The sequence below is a fragment of the Folsomia candida genome, unplaced genomic scaffold (genome assembly GCF_002217175.1).
Source record: "Folsomia candida strain VU population unplaced genomic scaffold, ASM221717v1 Fcan01_Sc005, whole genome shotgun sequence".
NCBI classification, from domain to species: Eukaryota; Metazoa; Arthropoda; class Collembola; order Entomobryomorpha; family Isotomidae; genus Folsomia; species Folsomia candida.
In genome coordinates, this window is record NW_019091197.1 from 2,281,539 (window position 1) to 2,306,286 (window position 24,748).

At 36.7% G+C, this 24,748-nt stretch overlaps 2 protein-coding genes and 1 long non-coding RNA gene across 6 annotated transcripts; 1 reads left to right on the forward strand and 2 right to left on the reverse strand.

Annotated features, from left to right (window-relative positions):
- The first annotated feature begins 1,405 nt into the window (after positions 1 to 1,405).
- On the forward strand, positions 1,406 to 13,119 carry LOC110850296 (potassium channel subfamily K member 17). Of its 2 annotated transcripts, none has more exons than XM_035852349.1 (7): positions 1,406 to 1,744; positions 10,577 to 10,690; positions 10,813 to 10,975; positions 11,382 to 11,585; positions 11,672 to 11,830; positions 12,131 to 12,293; positions 12,361 to 13,119. In XM_035852349.1, exons 1-7 carry the CDS (start codon positions 1,607 to 1,609, stop codon positions 12,569 to 12,571), a joined length of 1,152 nt encoding a protein of 383 aa, XP_035708242.1. In that variant the 5' UTR covers positions 1,406 to 1,606; the 3' UTR covers positions 12,572 to 13,119. The 2 variants fall into 2 exon arrangements, with proteins under 2 accessions (XP_035708242.1, XP_021953423.1); XM_022097731.2 differs by lacking the exon at positions 1,406 to 1,744 and adding an exon at positions 6,543 to 6,939.
- A 4,266-nt stretch (positions 13,120 to 17,385) lies between these two features.
- LOC110850285 lies at positions 17,386 to 23,278 on the reverse strand. Of its 3 annotated transcripts, XM_035852285.1 has the most exons (7): positions 21,513 to 23,278; positions 19,918 to 20,045; positions 19,366 to 19,804; positions 19,034 to 19,314; positions 18,452 to 18,968; positions 18,253 to 18,383; positions 17,386 to 18,170 (listed from the first exon to the last, which is right to left on the reverse strand). In XM_035852285.1, exons 2-7 carry the CDS (start codon positions 20,017 to 20,019, stop codon positions 18,096 to 18,098), a joined length of 1,545 nt encoding a protein of 514 aa, XP_035708178.1. In that variant the 5' UTR covers positions 20,020 to 20,045; positions 21,513 to 23,278; the 3' UTR covers positions 17,386 to 18,095. The 3 variants fall into 3 exon arrangements, with proteins under 3 accessions (XP_035708178.1, XP_035708176.1, XP_035708177.1); XM_035852283.1 differs by having other exon boundaries at positions 19,034 to 19,804; positions 21,513 to 23,277; XM_035852284.1 differs by lacking the exon at positions 21,513 to 23,278 and having other exon boundaries at positions 19,034 to 19,804; positions 19,918 to 20,139.
- A 460-nt stretch (positions 23,279 to 23,738) lies between these two features.
- On the reverse strand, positions 23,739 to 24,311 carry LOC110850042. Its single transcript, XR_002547914.2, has 2 exons — positions 24,154 to 24,311; positions 23,739 to 24,089 (listed from the first exon to the last, which is right to left on the reverse strand). It is a non-coding gene; the product is annotated as an uncharacterized LOC110850042 (long non-coding RNA).
- Positions 24,312 to 24,748: the final 437 nt, after the last annotated feature.

The following is a 24,748-nucleotide window of genomic DNA, read 5'->3' on the forward strand; positions in this document are numbered from 1 at the left end:
TCGATCGATGTGCACACAGGGTTCGGAAAACCCCGGGGTTTTTGTAGAAAAACCCAACCCTGTGGGTTTTTCCGGGGTTTTTGGGGTTTTTGTGGGTTTTTGGGTTTTTGTGGGTTTTTGTAGATTTTGGGGCAGGTTGAACCAGAATTCCTAAAATTATTTATTACAGAAAAACTAATTTAATATACAATTTTAACATGCAATTTTAACCGTTATCATTGATTTGGACTGTTACATCCAAAATTCATGTTTGACATGTAAACCTGGAAATATGCTATGATTTTTGGAAATTCAAGTCGCAAATGAAAATTCTCAAAATTTCAAGATGAAGCAGAAAAGTTAATTAGCATTGATCTACGTAGTAGTTTAAGGGATTTTGTTTCAATCTGCCTCAAAATCCTACAAAAACCCCGGAAAAACCCACAAAAACCCACAAAAACCCACAAAAACCCGCAAAAACCCCATTAAGCATTAGGGTTTTTCCGGAGATTTGATACCCCAAAAACCCACAAAAACCCCAAAAACCCCAACCCTCAAAAACCCGGGGTAGCGAACCCTGTGTGCACATGAATGTATAAAATAACAGTACTACATGTGAAAGGAATATTACCCACTGTGACCATTATTTTATGCATATCCGCATCCATATAACACAACATCAGTATGGATTTATATGTACATTTATCCAGATTTTGTCTGAAAATTGTATATAAGTAAGCTAAGTATGTAATGATATAGTACATAGTTTAACTTCATATACGATACAAAACCCATCGTCCACTGAAATTACGACGCAAATTTTGTATTTAAGTAATTAGGGTTTTAGCAAAAGTGGGGGTAAATTCGCATCGTTCCTTAACTCAACAAAGCAGGGAAAACAAAAATACATATGTCGTACTTCTGTCAACCCTTTTTACATTATGAAATACATAGGCTAAGGCTACCAAATAATATTTCACAGATTACTTCGGAAACAATAATTATAGCACGTTTACATCCATCCATAAGCTGAGTAACAAGAGTTCCCTACTTTTGCAATAAAACCGTTTAACAAAATATCGCGAAATTTATCTTAAATCCTTATTTGCCATGGTTGTCGTGAATTCGCCTGTTGTTTAGGATACCTGTAAAATAAGTTAACCAACAGAAATTGGCAATACGAAGTTCGCATCACTTACTACACGACCCTGGGCCGAGAAAGTGGTACGTGTAGATTTTTGATATGCACGTACATAGGTCTTCCACGTATTGAGGCATCATTCTTGAATATGAACTCATCTCACATCAGTAAATAAGTATGCAGCTCGTGCTCACTTTCTCCAGAGCTTGTTGCTGCAGCGTCTTGGTTGCATAAATATATTTGTCTGCACTTGTTCAGTTTGAGTTCAGAAATAAAGTTGTCGTGTTCCAACCAACATCGATCTGTTCTCCGCTCAAGTGACTTCATTCTGGGTTCCACTATGTATCCTCGATCACATCTCATTTGCCCATCTCTTGATAGGTGAAGGAGAGAAAGCAGCCCAAAAGTTGTGAAAGAAAGAGAGAGACCAGAGTACAAATTGTGTGGACGGAGTGAAAGTGAAAGTGGAGAAAGTTCAGGATCAAGATGGAAAGTGGAGAGGTTGTAAACCAAAATACATGTAATCAGGAGTCCAGACCAGATTTCTATACTCGTGTGAAACCGTATGCCTCGACTGCTTTACTTCTAGTAGGTCTTCTCGTTTATAATGGAATTGGAGCATTGGTAAGCAAGCATTGATAAGCAATGAGACAAAACTGCAAATCTTTATAGCGAGTAATTTACATACGTACATATGTACATAACATTTTTAAACCAGTTTTAAAAAAGCTGTTTCTTGGAAATTAAAAAAATGTGTACATACGTATAACATTTGTGTATTCGAATTTTACAGTGAGACAATTCACGCAGACATTGGTATATAGCATTGAAAACTCCGTAAATTCTGCCGATAAACTTGGAAACTTTTGCAAAGATTTCTAAGGAAAATTAGGTTACAAACTTTGCTCCCTTCAATTTGCAAACGCTTGTAATATTATTATGCTAAACTTGCAGATTTTACAAGTTACCAATGACTGCGTGAATTACCTTAGTGTTTACGAGGTTACAAAGCATTTTGTGAAGAGTATATTGATTGTATGCTCAACGATCATACTATGAGAGAAGGTCTGATTAGATACATATTCCATAGTATAAAATTTCTTTTGAACGCAGCATGAAATTAGCCCAGCCTGCAAAAAATTTCCCCCGGATTTTGCGAAGGATTGAGTAATTTAGCAAGCACTTCAGACATTCGATTTTTTTAATGCGAATCCTGTCTGAAATATAAATACAGTTTTGTCGTTTTGTTAATAAGGGATAAATGTCAGGTTGCTTAGCTTGCCTCATTATTTTATATACTTATCCAATTAAAAGAATTATTAACCTCAACAAACAAACAGTCAGCTAAATCTGAGATAAAAAGTATAGAGTAGCATTATGGACTGTGCATGAAGGATGTAATTAATATGGGGAAACTGAGATCCTACAACCTACTTGCATGCATATTTGGTGGTTATAGGCCATAGTTGGTGGATCCGTGGTTATTGGGTGCATTCCCAAAGTCTATCACATCCGTTATGTTAGGTCCCTTACAATCTTTTTATTCCTGCCAAATAAAAGGTCATAAAATTATAAAATTCACAGCATTGCGGCCAATTCGGTGTCCAGTTTCACCTTGGCTTGGTCCTTGAAAGATTTGAAATATGTACAGGAAGTGTATCCGAAAATAAATGTGCACGCCAATCGAGCCCATTTATAAATAAATGTGCGGCGTGATTGCTAATGTGATTTATTTGTTTCAACTCCCAACTCTAGCAGAAGGAATGAACGGGGCTGATTTTTATTTCGGTTTATTATTGTACCCGATAAAAAATGGATGGCGTGAAATGTCAACCCGAAATCTGTTCCGTTTTCGAAATGTGGATTCGTGCCAGGCAACTATTTGTCAGATTTTAAGTAGTACAATGTTACTTTTGTAATGCGACTCTTACCATGAACTGCATGATAGCATTGCTTGTAGGAGAAATATTGTTAAAATTAGTCAATTTCATGTGTCGAGCTGTCAGTGTCAACGGAGTTAACACGTCAATTAATAGTTGAGAGATGAGCAGTACAAAAATCGAATTAACTTGTGAATTTTTCAGAACCACTGGCTAAGTGGTTCTGAAATCATAGATACATAGTTGAAATTTCAGTCAGTAGGAGATCTCAGCTTATTACGTAAGTTGGAAATTTCAGCTAATCAAGTGGGGGGTTAAATTCAACCAAATTTTTCTCCGTAATTAAAACTGCTTGCAAAAACTATGACACCAGATGAGATCTCAAAATTGTCTTTATTCTGCTAAAGAAAACATTCTAAATTTCTGAATTTTTTTACCGCAACAACATAGAAAGATGGAAGCACATAGTAAGTGAAGCATGGAGAGCATTCGTTATGAAAATTCGCATCGTTAGTAATGTTGGCAAAAAAATGATTGCTTGAAGTATAGTCACATTTACATATCAGTATTTCCACTCTTGCTATGTAACAAAAGAAAACTTGCGCAACATGCAGCTCGGTATAATCCTACCCAACTTGTTACCCAGATGAGATTAATATTCATTATTTTGTTGCGTGATTGCCACCAAGTATGTACGGTGATCGGTGTCAATTGCGTGTTGAAGGTCAATCAAGATTTTAGGAAAGAAATATTGGTCTCCATTTGTATCCCGTATTTTTGACAAATTTCTTCCGGTGATTAAGGGTGGAAATCGGGCTGAATTTCTCTTCGAGAAGGTGTAGTTTTATTTAAAACCGTACTTTAATTATTGCACCTTTTATTTAAATTCTACAATAAAAATGTAGAAAAACACGGTGTTGGGAACCCTACTCCCATGGATAAAATCATGACATAATAATTTACTTGAGCTAGTGGCAAGTTCATGTCATTCTTGGCCGAAATGCACTATTTTCGGTGAATCGTTAGCACGCAATGGATCATTTGATAAAGTGATGGATTTGGAAGTGATATCATGCTGGACCAGATTAAACCGAGCTGCATGTTACGAAAGTTTGGGAAAGTTTTTTTTTTCGTTAGTAAAAGTGAAAATGCCTGGGACTGCACATCAACCATGTAATTTATTTCAGATTTACGTCAAAAATCAATTGTGTTCTTTTTGCTCTCCACAAGTGTGAACTGATCCACAGAAGATTTGCAGTAAAATTTACAACAGTGAAAAATCTTTCCTATGGGGAAATTTACTTTCTTACAAATGTGTGCGCAAAGCAGATGTTAAAAAAGTAGTTGTGTTTGAAGAAAGTTTTTGGAACGCATAATAAACTTGAATTTTGTCACATTTTTAAACTTCGCCAAAAAATAAGGGATTACAATGAGCAAGAACACGTCTAAGGTTTTGTAAGATTAGTATTTTTATATGATCACTCATTTCTGCGGTTTTCGGGGATTATTTCTTGATTTTATTGTTGAAAATTGCTAGCTTTCAATGAACTGCTGTCATTTTCATCAGGCAAGAATACAAAGATATCGGATACAAATCTAAACAATACATTCCTTTGACAAGTGAAAAATGGGAATTAATTGTCAGTAAATGTTACTTAGTCACAGTTAAATTATAAAAAATTCAGTAGTGTTGAGGACCAGATTGGGTTGATGTTGACTCCGCTGGATATGTTAATTTTGCTCGTTAACTTTTTAATGTGCAGGGCTTCTTTAAACTTTCTGAAGAATTTTCTGTTTTCTGGGACAACGAGTTTAAAGGAATTTGGGTCCAGTTGGTGGTCGTTTTCTATCATATGAGCTGCTACAGGCGAGGTTGTACTTTCTCTTCTGATGTCATTCTGATGTTCGGCAATTCTGACCATGAAATCTCGTTCTGTTTCACCGATATAAACAGCAGGACACGAATTGCATTGTATACTGTAAACTCCTGCTCTTGGCTTTTGCAATTTCTGTTTGGCGTTACAAACAATTGATCCAATTTTCGGACCAGGAAAGTAGCCAATATCTACATCCATTTTGTTTCTTAAATATGAAGCGATTTTAGATGTTACGTCTCCAGCCCAGGGAAGAATAATTCTTTTTTTGATTTCTTCATCTTTTTTGTTGTTGGGAGGTTGTAATAATAATAATAAGTATTTTTATAATTACAATTAAGTTAATCAAGTTAATGTATTTGACAATAAATATACATACTCCGCTTAATAATTTGGAAGTATGCAATTATGCATATTCTGGCAGAGTTATAAATAGATACAGCTATATCAATTTGAAGTGGATATGGCTGTTTTTATGCATTTACCAAGGAGAAAGTTGAGATAAATGGAGAATGTTTTTGTGCATAACCTTACAAGTTGTATTGCTTTCACCACGGAGAAAGTTGGGAGAAACAGTGAACTATTTTTTCTCAGTCTGAGGGACGGACCATACACACAACACATGTCAGGAATTGTCCCCTAAAAATTAGGAAATCTTGTAAGCCCTTTCTACCCCAATTCTTGTAGATTCTCTAAAGTTTTTCCATTGTTTAAGGCATGTTACAGATTTTCAGGTCCATTACCTGAGATATATGTACCAGGATGTAATTGCCACGTGAAGGTCAACATGCACCAGACCCTCACTCAATAGTGGCATCCTTTGCACTACAAGTAAAAACACAACTTTTGTGACAAAAAGTGCAGAATAGGTTTGGATGAAATCCAGAAGACGAGAGGAAGATGAGAATGTAATAAACTTGTGGTTGTGTTCAGTCAATAAACTCTCGCTGTATCGCGTAGCCCTAGTCTGGATTTACGCGAGGAATAAAACACTCGGTTTTTTTATTTAGTTATTGTGTACTTCTGTGTCTTAAATTTTTGCATTATCAAAAGTTATAATAAATACGGCTTTTGACATGTGAACTAAATATGTGCATAGTAAATTTAAAATTATGCACAGAATTTTTTAATTCCGATAATTTCAAACTAATAAAATTCAAAAGATGGGCACATTTTTGTTGGTACATGATCACTTATCCTTAGTCCGAGATATGAATTTTTAATATTTAATTGAATTTTATGAATTTCACTAAATTGATTTTCAATTGTTTTTATACTTGACATAAAATTTGTACATAAATTAAAGAAACAGAACACAGAACTTTGCGTCCGATTTAGTAAGAGAATTTTGCTATCCCCATGTTCGACATAAATAAACCGTTCCCAATCAATGAGCTGAACGGACAGACAGGCCATGAACATAAGGCCACCAACAATAACAAATAGATGCACACTGCACTAGCACAATATGCAAATGTAAAATCCATGTCCTTGCCCTTTGAAACGTCGCAGCATTAAATTATGTTTATTTCAAGCAGTGCAAAAAGAAACTTCTGTGCGGAAGAAAGTCCGGGGGTCACTTTCATACATACATAAATAATTTTCTCCTTTGTGAATCTCCGTATCTACCCTGAATTTTATTTCGGTAGGATTAGTCGTGAAATGGGTTCCCTGCAGTGCAGAAGTCTGAAAACACGCACGTCAGTTTATCAGATTGTACAAATACTCTGCTGTAAAGTTTGGTGGGTAAAGAGCCCCTTTTACCAAAAGAATGGGAGTGGTTACTAAATTAAAAAACTGTTTGAGGAGAAAGTCATCTTTCATGTAATTGCATTAAACTTTACGGATAAATGGATAGTTAATTTGCATATGTACATATAACGTACATATAAATATTGGTTGCATGTGTGGTGAAAGTCAAAGCGGAGAAAGTTAGCTCAATGTTGCGATGGAAGACGAAAAGAATCAGTGCAAAGTGGAGCAGAAGACCGGTTTTTGTGATGGGTTTTATGGAAATGTTGTCTTTTTCATGGGGCTGTTGATCTATACGTTAATTGGCGCTCTGGTATGTAAAACTATCAATGTAATAATGTTTCACGTATGTGTGTGTGTCGGTGTTATTGAGATGGAAAAAAATTAGAATCTTGGAAAGTTGTCTTTAATTAAATACTTAAAGACAATTTTGATATTTCTTCGTTTGTATCTTATTTCAGATAGTTAGATAAGAATTTACAGACTAAACTATTTTGATATTTCGTAAATTTCCCTTTAGTAAGATACTGCTGAAATTCGCTAATTTGGTGTCACAGTTAACTATTTGTAAGCTTGAATTGTTCCTTAAATTATGTTTTCGAAGTAAATATAGGGCTGAACGGAAGTAAATCAACAAGTACGGGAAATAGAGTTGCAGATTTTTTTTTGTACAGAACAAATCTGTAGCATTGGTTACACAATGCGGTGTAATTTATTTATTTATTTCGTCCCAACTCATTCTCAATATTTACGCATGAATCAACCAGGATACTCCCCCGGGTATAACTTTGCTTGCTTGATGTGTCACTCGATTCTATTCCCTTGCCAAATGTGTCACCGTGCCAGCAAACGATTTGCGACTTTCGGGTTCTTTAACTTTGCGGTTGTATATTGCGTAATCTCCTCCACCAAAACGTATCAAAACCCATACAAATGGATATATATCAAAGCCATATAAATGCAAATTCACAAAATTCAATTCTTATATAACATAATAATGCATATAACAAAATGAGTGTTATATATATATTATTCAAATTGTACGATATTTAAAATGTAATGAAGAGAACTTTTAAGAAACTTTTATTGTATAAAGTGTCCCCGCTTTTAGAGGCGTATTTAGATATTTACTTATGTAACCCTTCTGATGTGCATGACTGCATGCATCATTTGTGCCAGCGTGTGGAAATCTTGCGTTTAAATAGTCGCCAATGTGAAACATCTTGGTTGACATGGCATTGCATGAGTGTAAATACATAGATACTTTTTTAAATAAGCCTTTGTGCTATTGTATAAGATGGTCAACTTTGATGCCAATTTGTGTCATGTACGAAAAATATAACAGTGAGTACATGTTGGCATCAATTTAAGTAAATAAAACTATTGTACTTTCTCCCCTCTATGCCAAAAACACGGATGGTTTCCCGTGTACCTGTGCATGCAGGACTAAATAATTCATACTATATTCTCCTCCAATTGTGTTGAGAATGACTTGTTGACATGCAAAGTTTCGCTTGTAAAAGTGGTTATATGAAACTTCAGTTGTAATCAAAGTAGATGAGCTTCACGTAATCAACTCTGCAAAGTTAATATTCCAAATAAAGCCATATGAAAAAAACTATTTGCAAACTTTGATCGTTCGAGGTGCAACAGCTTCACGAAAATTGAAACGTTTACATAAATAAGGTCCCCATTAATATCGTACTTTTTGTCAGACTTAAAGTGACATTTTAGTTATTATTTTTTTTAGTGTAGTTGGAGGATTCCCATAGGAAAATACACGTGCAGAAAATCTGTATGCACGTGTATGTAGACAGGGAGGTTCTCTAGAAGTGAGATTAGCATAGTTTTATCCAGAGTATTTACAAACGAAGTTTTTCCTGCATGAAATAATTGTACGGAAACATACACAATATGACAAAGCTGCAAATGGAATGTACAGTGTCGGACAGATGTCTACGTCCACATAGTCGCGTCAATTTCATTTTCAAATTGTCACTGAACTACTGAACCAATTTTCATCATTGATATATCAAATTCTCACAAATTTAACGTAATTTCATAAAACATATGAGTTATTTCTGAAAATTCTGGGAAAACTGAGAATCATAGTGCAGAGCGAGAGAGGATGAAATTTGAGCGGACAAAAGTCTACGTCCACTTCACTTTAATTGTCAACAACAAAAATCTCTCCAATTTATAAAATCAGGTAACTTAATAAATCTATCAATAACACATGCCGCATTAATTTTTAAATAATTTTCTTCCAGAAAAATATGATGGCGTCGACACGCAAGGAAATTCCTATCGCTATTCGAGATCTTGTCATTCAGGACTGGAAGGGTGGACAAAAAGGGGGCTGTCGCAGAGACAAATATGGACCAAGTATAAATTAGCAAGGACAACCATCCAGACAATCATTAAGAACTTTAAAGCTAATGGTTCAGTCCAAAACAAGGTCAGAAGTGGTCGAAAACCCATTTTGGCTCACCGAGAAGTACGCCACGTGCTCAACAAAGTCAACGTTACACCCTCACTTAGTGCTCCAAAGCTATCTACCGAGATCAAGGAGATGTTCGGCAAACAGGTTAGTCCTATGACCATCCAAAGAACACTGAATAAGGGAAATTTGAAATCCCACAGAGCAGTCCGGAAGCCTCTTATTGTACCGAGGAATGCAACCAAACGAGTGAAGTTTGCCAGAGACCACATTTCCAAGCCACAAACATTCTGGGACATATTTTATGGACTGACGAGTCAAAGTTCAATGTCTTTGGGTCAGATGGGCGTCGTAGAGTGTGGAGATATCCAAAAGAAGCTTTGAATCCAAAAAATCTCAACCCCACAGTTAAGCACGGCGGCGGGTCGGTAATGGTGTGGGGATGCATGGCTTCAAGTGGGGCAGGAAAAATGGAATTTATTGACGGAATTATGGACCAATACAAGTACCAGGGAATACTTGACCGTAATATCCAGGAATCTGTTCGAAAACTTGGACTTGGACGACGATTTGCCTTCCAACAAGACAACGATCCGAAACACTCTGCCAAGTCCACCATGGAATACTTCAAGAAAAAAAAATTCCGAAGCTAGAATGGCTTCCCCAATCTCCAGACTTGAATCCCATTGAGCATCTGTGCGACCACATTGAAAGAGAAATAAGAAAACAATCTTTTTCAGGAATTCCGGGCCTTAAATCCAGAATTCGTGAAGTTTGGGAAACCATTTCTGAAGATGTGACCAAGAATTTGGTAAACTCAATGACTCGACGCCTTGAAGCCGTCCTTAAAGCGAACGGAGGCCCAACCAAATATTAAAAATTAATTGTTATAACATTCCTTATAAATTACAGTTTTTTTTGTATGTTTTCTCTGACTGGACGTTGACTTTTGTCCATCCAATTGTTTTCATTTTGAATTAAAATACATCTCTGGCCTAAAATAAATTTTTTAGCGGAAAACTAATAATGTGCTATGAAATTACGTTAAATTTGTGAGAATTTGATATATCAATGATGAAAATTGGTTCAGTAGTTCAGTGACAATTTGAAAATGAAATTGACGCGACTATGTGGACGTAGACATCTGTCCGACACTGTACAGAGGAATTTTTGTAGAAGACTTTCTATAGTAAAATATCATGCAATTTAGCAATGAACAATGTTTTGAATTTTTTGCATGCATTTTTCTGTAAACAAATAATTTATGTAGGCATACATATGTTTACCCAATATTTGCGCCGTACCTAATTCGTTAATGATGTAAATATTCACAATGGAATACATGCACTATATTTTTGAAATATACTTAAGTACTCGCGATCTGCTAGGTATCATATTGTGCATTCAAATAAACAGTACATGCAAGTTGGAATTTTATAAGACACAGTTCTAAGCAACCTTAGACTTCAGTCCTCCAACAGTCATAATTTTGAGATATTTTAATTTGTAGATATTCCAGCAGTTGGAAGGACCAGCATCGCTCGAGAGGAGGACAGCGTACAAAAATCTATTACTTGAAGGACGCTCAAATTTAATTCACACCGTTGTGACGAGAACACAGGAGGTATGTAATAAATCATATTCATAAAACATGTCCTTTTTATTATAGAGTGGTAAAACATAATTGTACTTACCCTCTGCATTTAAGACAATAAGTAAATAATTAAATATGGTCAATGATTTTAGGGGAACGATTTGAATTCGACCTTATCTTCAGCACTGGAAGCCTACGATAATCTGATAGACGATGTCAAGTGGGAAGGAATGTCGGTCGTTAAGCTTGAGGTTACATCAGAGTGGAGTTATCTCAGGTCTTTCTTTTTCGCCACGACCGTCCTCACAACAATTGGTACTTAAATACAGGGTGGTTTAAATGTCAGGTTACAATGGAAAATTTTTCAACGGGAAAAATTTGTGAATTTCCATTAGTTACGGATTTGGGATTGAGATTTTTATTAATTTTTATCAAAACTTATGGAACAATGAATTATGACAAAATTCTTAAAATATTGAATTTCAGAGGCAAAATTTCGGTAACTAATGGAGATTTGTGAATTTTTCCCACTGAAAAATTTTCCATTGTAAGCTGACATTTAAACCACCCTGTATGTAAATATTTATGATGAGTTTTACACACTTTTCGCTACAAAGTGCAATGTATGTACATTTGTCGGCCTCCGGTTGATTTGCATAACTTAATTTGCATAACACCCATATCACATAAGTCTAATTTCAAGTTATCCATTTGTCTACAGGTTATGGAAACATGACGCCAAAAACGAAGGCAGGCCGCACTTTCTGCATATTCTTCGCCGTCCTCGGAATTCCATTGACGGTGACGGTCATCGCGGATTTGGGGAAGTTGATCGCCTCTGCGGTGTCCTACGCTTGCAAGGGCTGTGGAGGCCGCGCCCCGCCGGAAGTGGTAAAATCTTCCTCCAAGTTGAGAAAACTTTTCGGTACGATTCCGATTTTTTTGTAAAATTATGAATATCGGAGATTTAAAATATTTTGCCTAAATTTGAAAATTTTGAAAATTTCCTAGGTAAAGGTGTAACTGCTGGGACGGTCGTGTTCTTCTTGTTCATCTATATTTCTGCGGGAAGCTGGCTCTACACATATCTCGAGAACTGGAGCTTTTTCGACTCCTTTTACTTCTGTTTTATTACCGTGACAACGATCGGCTTTGGAGATGTGGTTCCAAGTGAGTTTTCCTGATAAGCAGCAGTGTTCCGTTTCTTGCGGGTTTGATACATTTCTTCCACTGCAAAGAAAGAAATGCAAGGTGCAAGAAACTGCAAGAAAGTGAAAATATGCGCAATCTAGGACGCAATCTGCGACGGGATGTAGTTTCTTACGTCTTGCATTTATTGCAGGTCGAAATAACTGCAAGAAACCACTTTCTTGTGGTTATTTCTTGCATCTGAAACACTGCTAAGCACAATTTAGTTAACGACTTGATCATCTTTGCGCCTTGACTTTGACGCTTTGAATCTCTTCACAGGTCGCCTGCAGTACCTTCTGCTCTGTTCGGTCTACTTCATCGTGGGCCTCGCCTTGTGTTCCACAGCCTTTGAACTTGTCCGAACTCAGTATTCTGACTCTTGGAAGAAGATGCAGGCACTGTCGTCACATCTGTCCGCCCCACTTGCGGAGACCTTAAAAAAGTAGGTTTTCATACATATTTCCGAGCCAAAAATTTTTTTTTAAATTGTGAAAATCTATTCTGAACAGGTGTGGGGACAACATTCACCACAATTTGGATGCGTGCGTGATGCAAGAGCTCTTAGACTTGAGGAAAGCTTTGGGCATTAGCGGGGAAGGAGTTGGTGACGTGTCGAAAAAGGTTGCCTCCAAAAAATGTGGGGGCAAAAATTCTGCTGAAGAAGGAGTCAATCCTTCACGTGATGAAATGGTCGTCACTTCGTATGAATCAACTCTTTAGGTTTAGGTTTCGATGACGGATTAGATAGGCTAAAGAATCTGTGGAAAAATGTATAAGTCAGGGATAATTAAACTTGTCAGCTTTCGACCATGTGTCGCTGGACACGTGGCAAATCTGGAGACGGATGAGTAGTTTTAAGATACATTTCATATTTATATCAAATATTGTTTTTATTGTTGGGTGAGTTTTAGATGTAATTTTGCTTTCTAATATAAGCATTTATGATACCACTCCTATCAATGTGACGCAAAAAATACTTATGTATATACCTAGCAAAATTCAGTTGAGAGCTGTACAGCTTGTGTAAAGAGGAACAATTGAAATACTCTAATGGTACGTATAATTAGGTACATACATAAGTATATATACATATGTATGTATGTATGTATAATGATACATGTAATTTGTCAGAACGAGCTATACTGTGCAACCAATTTAATAACTTCATCTTATTCCACGAGAACGAGTAGTTTAATTCAATTCATTGTTCATCGATATATATGTAAATACATACTCTATAAAGCAAATGTAATTTTCCCCAACAAAAATAATAATTTCTCCAATAATCAAATGTCCAAACGATTTATTTTTGTTATCCAACCAAAATAATAAAAGAATCCAACCAAATCATTTAAATATGTGCTGATTAAATATTTAACCATCAATTTGTACAATTTTGTAACTCCTTTTCAGGCGTCTAGTGTGTTGCAAGTTATTTTGCATGCCATGAGGGGAAGATATTGTCATGAATTATTACATGAATAATTGTCTTAATATTACTATTGAAGAGTAAGTTTGCATTTGAGAGGTCACTTTTTATTTTGTAAAAAGTTAGCGCTGGTAAAATATATCTAAAATTATATCTACATAAATTGAATGCAAATATAAATCGGTCGCGTATTTGTGTTTGCAAGAAGGTATTAACATTGCAAAATGTAATATAAACTTTGTAAGTAGTTCACGTAAAAAATGAAGCATTTAATCTCTGAAGACTACAGAATATTTACCAAATATGTATGAATTAACGGCATGACGTGAAGTATGTTGTCCATAAATACTTATGACCCACATATCTGTAGACAGGGAGCATATTAAAAATTAGGGATATGTACATATTTTATCATGGATTTAGTGAACTAGAATGGAAAGGACGGAAAATAGACGCCAAAATGAGACCTCTTTATGGCTAAATGTGTAGATATGTATGTACCTACGTAAGTATTTACATATATCTATATCGCACACAATAGTCTAGTGCTTCACTTTGCAGTTATACATAAGTTGACACCACTCGTGGTGTCAACTTATACATGTATGTAAATCTACAAATATTTTGGAACAAGAGTCCGATTAAATATTTCCAGACACCTACATACAACATAAGGGGTGAGTCATAAGTAGTGATACAGTATAAAACGGTCGCCATTTACTTAACTCTTATCACCACACAAGCTATTATCACCCATATTATAGCCCATGCGATTGTTAACTTAGAAATCAATTAGATTTTGACCATCGATTAACTTAAACCCAAAAGATAACAATTTGCCCAAGCTACCTTCAACCCTTCATTTCCCACTTTTCTTGTCATACTTTTATGAATTTTGCATGGTAAAGGCATGAATTTCTGAAACTTTTTCCTTGAGGCAGTTAACAGAATAGTGGTCTACTAACATGTGCTCAGAATTATTGAAATTTACTTTCGTGTGGAATATCATCACCATCGGAACTTATTATAATGTTAATCTCCATAAGACTTGATCCTGAAAAACCCCGAGAATTTTGAAAAACTTTAGTATTTGTTAAGCTTTAGGGACATTTTGTTGTTGTCCATGATCCGTGACATGTCCTACTCTAGGTTAGAAGACAGCAGAATGGTTAAGGTACACGCAGCACTCTTCAAAATAACCGTTATTCTCGCGACATCTTTTTGCAAATTTTGTGAATTCGTGCATATAATGTTAGTTTTTTGTTACTTGCATATTTATTGGCAATTTGATATTTACACTTTTCAAGACCCAATAGGCTAATGTTAACCCTGCCATGATTTGAGATGACTAGGTTTAGTGGTTTGGTTGCCATGATGAATCGATGTAAAACCGTTCATACAAATATAGGTTTTCACTTTTCGTGTAGCCTGAGACGCCGGTTCTTAGGATATTTTTCCGAAGGTGGGGAATTTATTTAGCCAATGCTACTGTGTAACTGAGAAAAGCAAAGAATTTTTAATTTTATGTTCCTCTGCTTTCGTGGAAAATGATTTTCCTACAAAAGTCGATGCGTTTTTTACTTTTGCACCACTCGTATTTTCACTTTTTGTTTTTATTTCAGTCCCAATTTTCCGCCTAAGATTCGATCAACCTCTGATGACATGTTTTGTGTGCCATATCGGTTGCTTAATACCAGGATACTACAACTTAATGAATTATCCCACTCTCCTTGGCGTGCGGAAAGCCAGAAATAGTGGATCACTACTTATGACTCACCCCTTATGTACATAGACATTTGACGGACCATTAAGCACAGATATTCCAAAATTTGCAAATTTTAAATAAGTATGAAATTGAATTTAGCGCTTGGCTTACTAAAATTCGAAGTTTAGCTCGTATATTTACATCCTAAGCGAGATCAGAGCATAGTATTAACTTGAAAAAAAGATATAAAACAAAACAAATCCCAGAAAAATGACTTCGGTCCTAAAATTAGCAGTATTCTTAATAAATTTAATATTACCCAATTCTCCGTACAACTTGGAAATTACAAATTTCGTCCAAACTTTCTCCCCCTGCATAGTAACCCTTGTCCACTACTACCCAGACAATTATATCCCAAAAATCCCCCTAATCCTTTCTTCCTCTGGGGAGAAAAATATTGTGTCTCAACATTCCCGTCGCCGCTATGTACATTGCGTCGCGTATTTTATACCTCCTCAAGAACCCGTCCGTATCAATTTTCCTCGAATAGAATGCATCATATCGTCCATCCTGTGTCACACGGGTGTCACCCATAGCCTCGACAGTGAGGGATTCACACGGTTGCCCAGACAAATTATCCGTCCTACTCCTTGAACATCATTACATGTTAATCCTCTTGGATAACAAAACTTTCACCGATATCTTCATACCGAGAATATTTATCTATAACAACCGTCTCGTTTCAAACATATTTCTAGTCAAAATATACCAGCGCGAAATTCAGAAATTAATCTATATTTGTTTCTTGTGCTATGAAAACTACATAATCTTGCTAACACTGCCACCACCGTATGGCAAAGATATGTTAGACCACCACCAAGAAATTATCCTTGTTTCCGGGAAATATTCCCAAATTCATATCGTCGCCATGCTCGATGACGATGAAAGTTCCCGTAAATTCGATACGCTTTTTCTGAGAAATTCATCCCCACCATTCTCCCCCTTTTCTGCCCAATCATATCAAAATGGAGGTAAGATAGGTTTCGGGAAAAGGATAAGTGTCCTCTTATCCAGAACTTTGGACAGAGCGGGGTCACTCAGAGAGATAAGTGATCGCTTGGAAAATTTGGGTTATCCAATTTTCGACAAGTATTACCACATTGACGTTGAGGATTCACCCTGCATGTTGAAGTATCACAATCCCCAAGCTAGACTAGCTGTACCACTGCCCCAAATAGTTTTCGGGAAAATTCGAACCTTTGATTTTTTAACGTGTCATGGAGTTAAACGGGTGAAAGCGGGGAGAAGTGAATCGTTAAATATTTTGCTAGATCCGCTCTACCCGCTCGTGTGGATTATAACCATTGCAATTTCCACACTTCTGGTAGGATTTGTAACCCTGGTGACCAAAAATAGTGACATGCGTGTCACACGGTTATCTTACAAAGTGGAATTCGTTGTGCGGTGTGTGCTAGAAAACAGCCCGAATCCCAGGACAACCGAAGAAACGTCGGTAACAATCTTGTTCCAAACCGGGTTCCTCATGTACTGCTTCTTTCTGGTTAATTTGTACAAGGCTGTCCTCGTTTGCGATGGTACCATTGCAGATTCAGTAGTAACGAATGTTACGAATTTTACTGATATTGCGAATTTTAACGTGACGACGCCATCTTTTGAAACGAATTTTACTACAAAGGCGACACCTTCAATTATAAATACGCCGTTTGGTAGAAATTTAGTCATGCTAAGAAATCAAGTCAACGTTCCGATTGATCTCTTGGAACTGTATAAAAATATGTCAGAATTACATAGCGGAAGGAAGAAAAATGTCGCATTTCACCCCGAAAATAGGGAAGGTTTCCTAAAACTTATTTCGCCCTGTGGTAATACCGCCTTTGTCGATAAGAGTGCTAGGATAGGGACCTATTTAAATTATTTTAACAGGGAAATGGGGGAAATTAAATTTGTGAAGGGGGAAGAATCTTTACGAGGGGCTCAATCTGGATGGATTTTTACAGCGTATCAGAATACACAGTGTGGCTATGTGTACAGGAAATTGCAGGCATTTGTACACTCGGGTATTTATAATTTGTACAATGATTGGCATGATGGATATAAGAGCGTGGGTGGTGGTATTGAAAAGGAAAGTGGTTCAGGACAGGGTTGACCCTGTTGGGTTTAATTTGCAAATAATTGGCTTATTTTATGTTAATGGAGGTATCTTGATTATGACGGGAGTGGTGTTTTTGTGTGAAGTATGTTTTTACCAAATTTGGGTAATATTTACTCAAATTTAAATGAAAGCGACTTTACAGTTTAAATAAAATAAAATGTCTATGGTTATGGTTACAAGAAATAAGAATTATGTATGTATTTGTTATTTATTTACATATCGAGCTAATCTGAAAATTTGAAATAACTTTATCTGAAATTTCTTCCGAAATTTGGTTTATTTTGCTCCTAAAACTTTAAATCAGCGTGAACCATTATTTTCAAAATCTTGATGGCTCGTTGACATACGAGATTTTACTGATTCGGTTTGTTTTAATCTCACTACCTATTTTTATTACAACAGATTGTAACAAATTAAATTTCCATGATTTCCTATAAAAGACGAAATAAATATTTCAACTGGGTTTGTAGGTTTTTTACGAAAAACGCGAAAACAACTTTTTAACATAAGTACAAGGAAAATTCCAAAATTTTTAGAAGAAAAATATCATTTTTTTACCGTAGAGTTTTCCACAAATGCTAAATAAATATTCTTAAAATTTTGAGAAATTTTGAGATCCAATGATGCATGATGTTCCTCAACGGGCTGAACCCGATGACAATGTCATGAAGACATACATACATAATGAATTTGGTAAATATTTATCAGATTTTTTTATAAATGATAGGTAAATACAATCTATTTAGTCTCGAAATATGCATATCATACTCATATCATGTACGTATTTAATGGAAAAGAGATAAACTATACATTTCAGCAATAATATTTAGCGCACATTTCACCAAAAACAATAGTAGATAATAATGAAGAAATTGCGCTATTTTTACAATGCAAGTAATCGAAGTGCATAATGGGTCAATACAAATGAAAGAATTATTTAATCAGTGAGACTAATCGGTAAATTATGGTCTCCAATAAACGTCTGAAAATTGTCCTTGGTCTGTTCATCCATCTGTGGAAAAATTAGCAAAATAAAAACTCGCATATTTTTTTTTACATTTTTCCTACCCCAACGAGAAAGTATAAAAATGTACCAGAAACCCAGCAATAGTCAGGCTTCGAATCGTCCTGCACGACAGGAGGACATCTCGCATCTCGCCCAACAATCTAAACCCTGCTTGACGACCCTCATTACCAGTAAATTGCAGTGAAGTGTTCCTCAAACCTATCAAGTTTAATTAATGTCACTATTTTCATTATTTCATTATACAATAATTATATTGAAATGATAACCTCTCCATCCCGCCATTCCTTTCAATACGATAAGGACCAGTTCCGAACCAAACCACTGATCGGGATAAGAATAGTTATGTACCCCAGATACCGAAAAAGACGCAATCTCAAACTCGATCTGCCCGCATGTCAACTCCCAGTCGTCGAAAGATTGTACCGTTTCCATCAAAGCCAAAAAATATTGGCCGTAACTACTGACGTATTGGATCAGCATCTTCAATTTCAATTCCTTCACGGCCGGGAACAGATTGACCAGTCTTCTGGCAGCTTGTCCATGTCCATATACGTTGTCAAATTTGGGATAGTGGAAGCAAGACATATCGAGCGACGTTATCCCAATGTGACGCAAATGGTAGTGTTGAAGGATGCTAGAAATGTCCCTCTTGAACGTAGCATTGCTTAACAAGGAGAAATGCGTCAATTTTGGGAGATTGATGATGTTCACCGAGGCCTCAACGCTATACACGTGGGTAGCATGAAGTCTGAGGTGGGTGAGATTCGGGAAGTGCAAATCCAGCTTAAAGTAAAATACAGAATTACTGAAACTTTAATGAAAACGAAAAAAAACTGCAAGAATTTTACCTCTATTGGGCCATTGTACGAACCCAAATAATCCAGGGTCAAAGTTTCCAAAGAATGTCCACAACTTTCCAGCATTTTCGTCATTTCATAGATTTCGGATTGAACACCACCCCAAGAATAATGTTTCACCTGGAAGGTTTTGAGTTTTCCGCATGCCGTTAAATCCCAGTAGAAATTTGCCTTAAGGTCAATTTCTTCCAGGTTGGGGGCCGAGTTGACCAGATTGTGGCAAATGGTTGACATAAAATCCTTTGACGAGGGCTCTCTACAGCTGGGTGAAACTTCAAAGGAGAACACTTTCAGGTTTGGAAGGGGTCGAAATTGAGCCATACCTTGTGCTGGTGGTGTCATTTTATCGAGATACACTCCGTTAGCGATGATCGAGATGTGGGTGAGGCGTGCGAAATGATAAGTGCTCCAAATTTCCTGTAGGGGTTCAAACGTCTTGACCCCTAAGAGCTCGAGTGTTTCCAACTTGTCCGAAATCTGGGGCAAAATTATGACAAAATTGGAGGGCAGATTGGTCAAATTGGGAGGACATGAGCAATCGTCGATGCAGTGACATTTAATAATCTTGCGGAATAGTAATTCAATGTTCCTGGCCAGTTTGGGATTGAATGAGGTCAACTCTTCACAGGTTGGCGGTGTCGAAAAGGGGAGGCGACCCTGTTTGCCGAGAATTGTGGCGCCGACCTCGGCCCAAAGGGTGCAGACGAGGCGAACTGACTTTAAAGTGGGGGTGTCCAAGGAACAGAAGACTTTGTGCAGGATCTGCAATACAATATTTGCAATACAATATTCGCACAAATTAATTAAATACTGTGGATAAATAAAATAAAATATAAAATGTGGATAAATTATGAAGTAATTAATTAATTAAATACCACAGGATTGAGCAAAGCCTTATTCATCGCCACTTTATCGATGTCGACAACAACGTCAAACTCCTCCAATTGTATGGCCGGTTGGTCAATTTCGCCCTGCATCGTGACGTCCTGTCCCGATTGCTTTCCTGTTTACCAAATACGATAAATTAGGTTACACATTGTTCGTCATAAATAAATATTTAGCATCATATCACATATTTATTATTGGCAATAACATATTTCAAAACTTGCAATGCAAATAAAAAACTACTCAAAATAAAGAACGTCCGGGAATGAATGGGAATGCGCGCTCTAGCGAGTATATTGACAAATCAATAAACCCGCGAACTATAATAATTTAAATTTCTGAAAGCCCACTTCATTAGGGTCAATTTGGTATATCACTCTTAAATTTCAAAAATGGATAAGGGTAGAAGAAGCTTGTTTGAAAGGGAGCTGTTAGCAAAACGAGTGATGGAGTTCTACAACACGACAGCCAACCGAGACTCCAAGGTGACCTGGAACTTTTTTAAGCAGGAAGGAATTCCAAGTTCAAATGTGTATTCCTACATAAAAAAGTTCAAGGATTCCGAAAATGTGCAATTCAAGAAGCCAGCTGGTCGTCCGGCGAAGCTAGCGACCACTCGAGTGAAAAATAGAATTGAAAAAATTTTCAAAACCAAGCCATCAACGTCAGTAGCTGTAGCTGCCAGGAAAGTCAAAATTTCCAAAAGCTACCTGGGGGAAATTAAGGTCCATAAATTAGGAATCAAAGCAAGGACCAAAAAACCTGCACCAAATTACAAGCCCGTACAAGAAAGTCGGATCAAGGATTGCTGTCAAAAATTGTTGAAGAAAATGCGTGGAAAAGTAGTGATCCTGGATGACGAAACGTATGTTCCGGTTGACCCTTCAAATCTTCCAGGGCGTCATTTTTTTCATAGCTCGGATCCCTCTGAAGTGGCTTATGAAGAAAAAGTACGAAAAAAAGACAAATTTCCAAAGAAATATTGCATTTGGCAATGCATCTCCAGTCACGGACATGTATCAGACCCGGTAGTTCTCGAAGGGAATATCAATCAAGATATTTATCTGAAAAATTGCGTCAAGGCTGGATTGGAAGCATTTATTAATAGGTTTCACAAAAATGATAAAGTTTTGTTTTGGCCTGACCTCGCCACTTGTCACTATGCAAAGAAAGTGACCGAGTACCTCAGAAAGAAAAATATTGATTTCGTACCAAAAGATATCAACCCACCTAATGTACCCCAACTCCGCCCAATCGAAAAATTCTGGGCACGTTCTAAGTCAGTATACTCCCGGCTTCAAGATGTGCCTGACACCTTTCGAAAATTCAAAGGACGATGGAAGAAAATCACCTCGGAAGTGGCAAAAACTTCGGGAAAAAATTTAATGAAAAATCTTCGCAAGAAAATCGAACTAGTCGCCAACGGGGGTGTGGCGGCCTTAGCTATTAATTAAATTATGTAGGTACGTATTTGGTATTATACATATGCAAAAAGTTTAAAATTCCGATAACTCATTGTGATTTTATGACCACATTTTCAGACCATTCCCATTCATTCCCGGACGTTCTTTAAATTCAGTCAAACCTTAGTAGTTTTCCTCCGTAAATCACGATAGCCGATCTTGATCCGCAGCCATGCGGCAAAGTGAGTTTCAAAATTGGTAATTAATTTTAATAATCTTAATTCAAACTCAAAAATATACAAAAGTACATACTGTGTACTGACAGCAAGCAGCTAGTTCCTACGAGGACTCTAACTGAACAGATGAAAAAGTGAGATTTTGGAAGCACACACGATTTCGTGCATTTTCTGCCAAACGTGGTGGCTGCAACTCTCATACAAAGTGAGTGGTGGGTGCCATACACCCACCACTCATATCCACATATCCTGGCATCAAAAAATTACGTTTGCAGCACATAGGTGGCGTCCGCACCCCTATTTGGACATATTCTCTCCAATTTCGGAGTCGCGTCTCCCCAAATTTGATGCTCTAAATGGCGGTGCCGACGCCACCTAGGTGCTTCCAACGTAATTTTTTGTGGATATGAGCGGTGGTGCACCACCATCGTGGGGCGAAGCACACACTGCTTGGGCGTGCAGCAGCCACACGCGCTGCGTTAATACTACCAATAGGGGGTCAGAAATCGTACCTCTATCGTGGCGTTTTTCCTTATGGACTTTCCACGAACCCTTTCTGGCTCACTCCAAATAAAAAAAGCCAGCTGGGTTCGTCGCGGGAACTAGCAAGCAGCAACTGAAGATGAGTTCTGTGTGTTGTGATGAACGTTTTTTTAAGCAAAGAAGTTCGCGCATGTCCGCAGGGGTATTTTGAGACGCAGTTCTACCGTAGAACTTCTACGTCAAGATTCACTGAGAAATTACTTGAAGTAATTGACAGCGTCAATTTGACGCCAAATCCTGAACGGACTTTTTAAAACCGAAGGATTGGAATATTTAGGTAGATGGTATATGGAGTGTTATATATACCCTGATAAAACATGGCTAGATGTGAACGAAGGAATATTGATAGAGGGTGTTCCGGAAGTAATGCAACTTTGGTAAAATGCATATATGCAAGGGTATCAATTTGCCCCAAATTCGAAATTGGGTGAATATTGAAGTCCACACATTTATCTAGTAGAATCCGAAAACCAGAAGTCGATATCTCTATCCGTTCCAAAATGAGGTCAAATACCACCAAGCAACTCGCAACCATTGTCTGCCACTACCTCGAAAAAGTGGTTACGCGCTCCAAGAAATTGAGCTGTGTTCACTTTAAAAAATAAGAAATTCCAAAAGTGACGATTTGTTGTGTTATACTAAGGTATGAGCTGCAAAAAACGACTAATCGCAAAAAATATCTGGTCGGTACATTCGTGTGGCAGCCCCGAAAGTAATAAACTTCGTGTAGATAGAAATTTGTTATGTCGGAGCGAAATTCGCTGAAGTACTTGAAGTTCTCACCGAACACCATACATTATTTGAAAGCTTAGAAGTTGTACATCAAATCCTAGAAGGTTCTAGAAGCTTATAAATATAGTCAAGAGTAAAATAAAAGTAGCAAGCAGGAGGGCAGAAAAAATCCTTGACCTGAAGTAATTAAAATTAACCAAAATTGATCGTCCTGTACAAGACGATTTACTGCTCAGATTATCAAAATGCTTTTATTTGCACATAGTACAACTCTCCCACCTTCAAGAAAACCATTTATGCAAAACTGGAAATTAAATATAAGCCAAAGTATCACGCTCCGCCTTAAAACGGATCAAATGCAATTAACATGGGAGAGGTGAACAACGTTCCCAAATTTGCCAAATACAAGACCTATTGAAAAATTTTAGTTCCTATCCTAGAAAAAATATTGTAATCGAAAAACTTCAGTCGAAAATTTGAACTTATTTCAACACATGTGGTCAAAAATCTCAAAAATGGTGACCAAAAACAGTGGCGAAGCACTAATTGTGAGCGCCCAACAAAAACGTCTCCAAATTTGGCGGAAGGGGTGTACGGACCATTGGAAGCAAAACTTAATTAGCTTTAACCTTTGTCCCTTTCTGACCAAAATTTCGCTTTAAAAAATTCATTCGTTGAGTTTATATGTGCATTTGACCAAAGTTGCATTACTTCCGGAACACCCTCTAATTATGAATAATCGATTCACCTCTATTGTTCAGAAAATGAGGACATTAGGACAAAATTCAGATAAGTCTTTCCGAAAAATACTTTACGGAAATGAGAGGGAAATCTACATAATAGAACCGAGTAAAGGGTTCATAGAAATTCTTAGAAAATAGACATTCTTAGAAAAATTGAATCCAGTGCGGAAAGGTAAAATTTATTACATATTTTGAAGATTATGTACATTTACAATAAAAATGGTAGCTCGTTTAGGCTTCGCACACACGTATTAGGTACATACATAAATGCTATTGGAATTGGAATTTTTCAACTAAATATAACAATTTTAGTAATTGCATCTCTTCTCCATTTGGATGATGATTCAACGCGTGGGACTTGTTACCCTATGAAAATATTATACGCAACAATGCTCTGGTGGTCTGCAACCGCTGGTATACCCGACACGACGCTTCCCCTCGCTCTGACAACTTCCGGTGTTTACAAGTTTGCAATTCCCACCTTGATCTTGGCAGTTGATGGCGTCTAATAAGTTTATTTAGGATCAGAAATATTCAATTATTATGTAAAATATCTTAGTTTTTCATACCAACATGTGCCACCCCTACGGCGGCCACAAGGAGAACAACGAGTAGAAAAAAGTGGATATTTTTCATTGCGGATTTCTTCCTTCAAACAACTGGGGCTAAATAGTTTGTCTGTTTCAGATTGAAATACAAATTCTGACTGATACATTTTTCGCTGGTTTAGCATGATTTATATACGCTGAAACACCAGATATTAAGGTTTTCCAAGAAATTATCCATTTTCGCAGAACAAACATAAAATAAATGTATTAACGTATACAATTTGATAGTTTCTTGGTCCACGTGTTGTTTTTTTTTTTAATTCTGTGCTTCCAAGAAATGGCTTGACGTAATCGAATTACGAGGTAGTAAGCAAGATAGGCCACAACAAGACAATAAATAAACAATTACATACGTGTATATTAATCTTAATGCATGTACATATTTGGCTTAAGAAGAACCAGTTTTTTAAGCATCGTGTAGCCATGCTAGAGTAGCATACATACTACATTTATAGAAAATATTGCACATGCATAAATACATGCATTGTTAGAAATCTGAATGCAAATATATAAACTGATCAGACATTATTATTATTACAGTATAAATTCTGTCTGT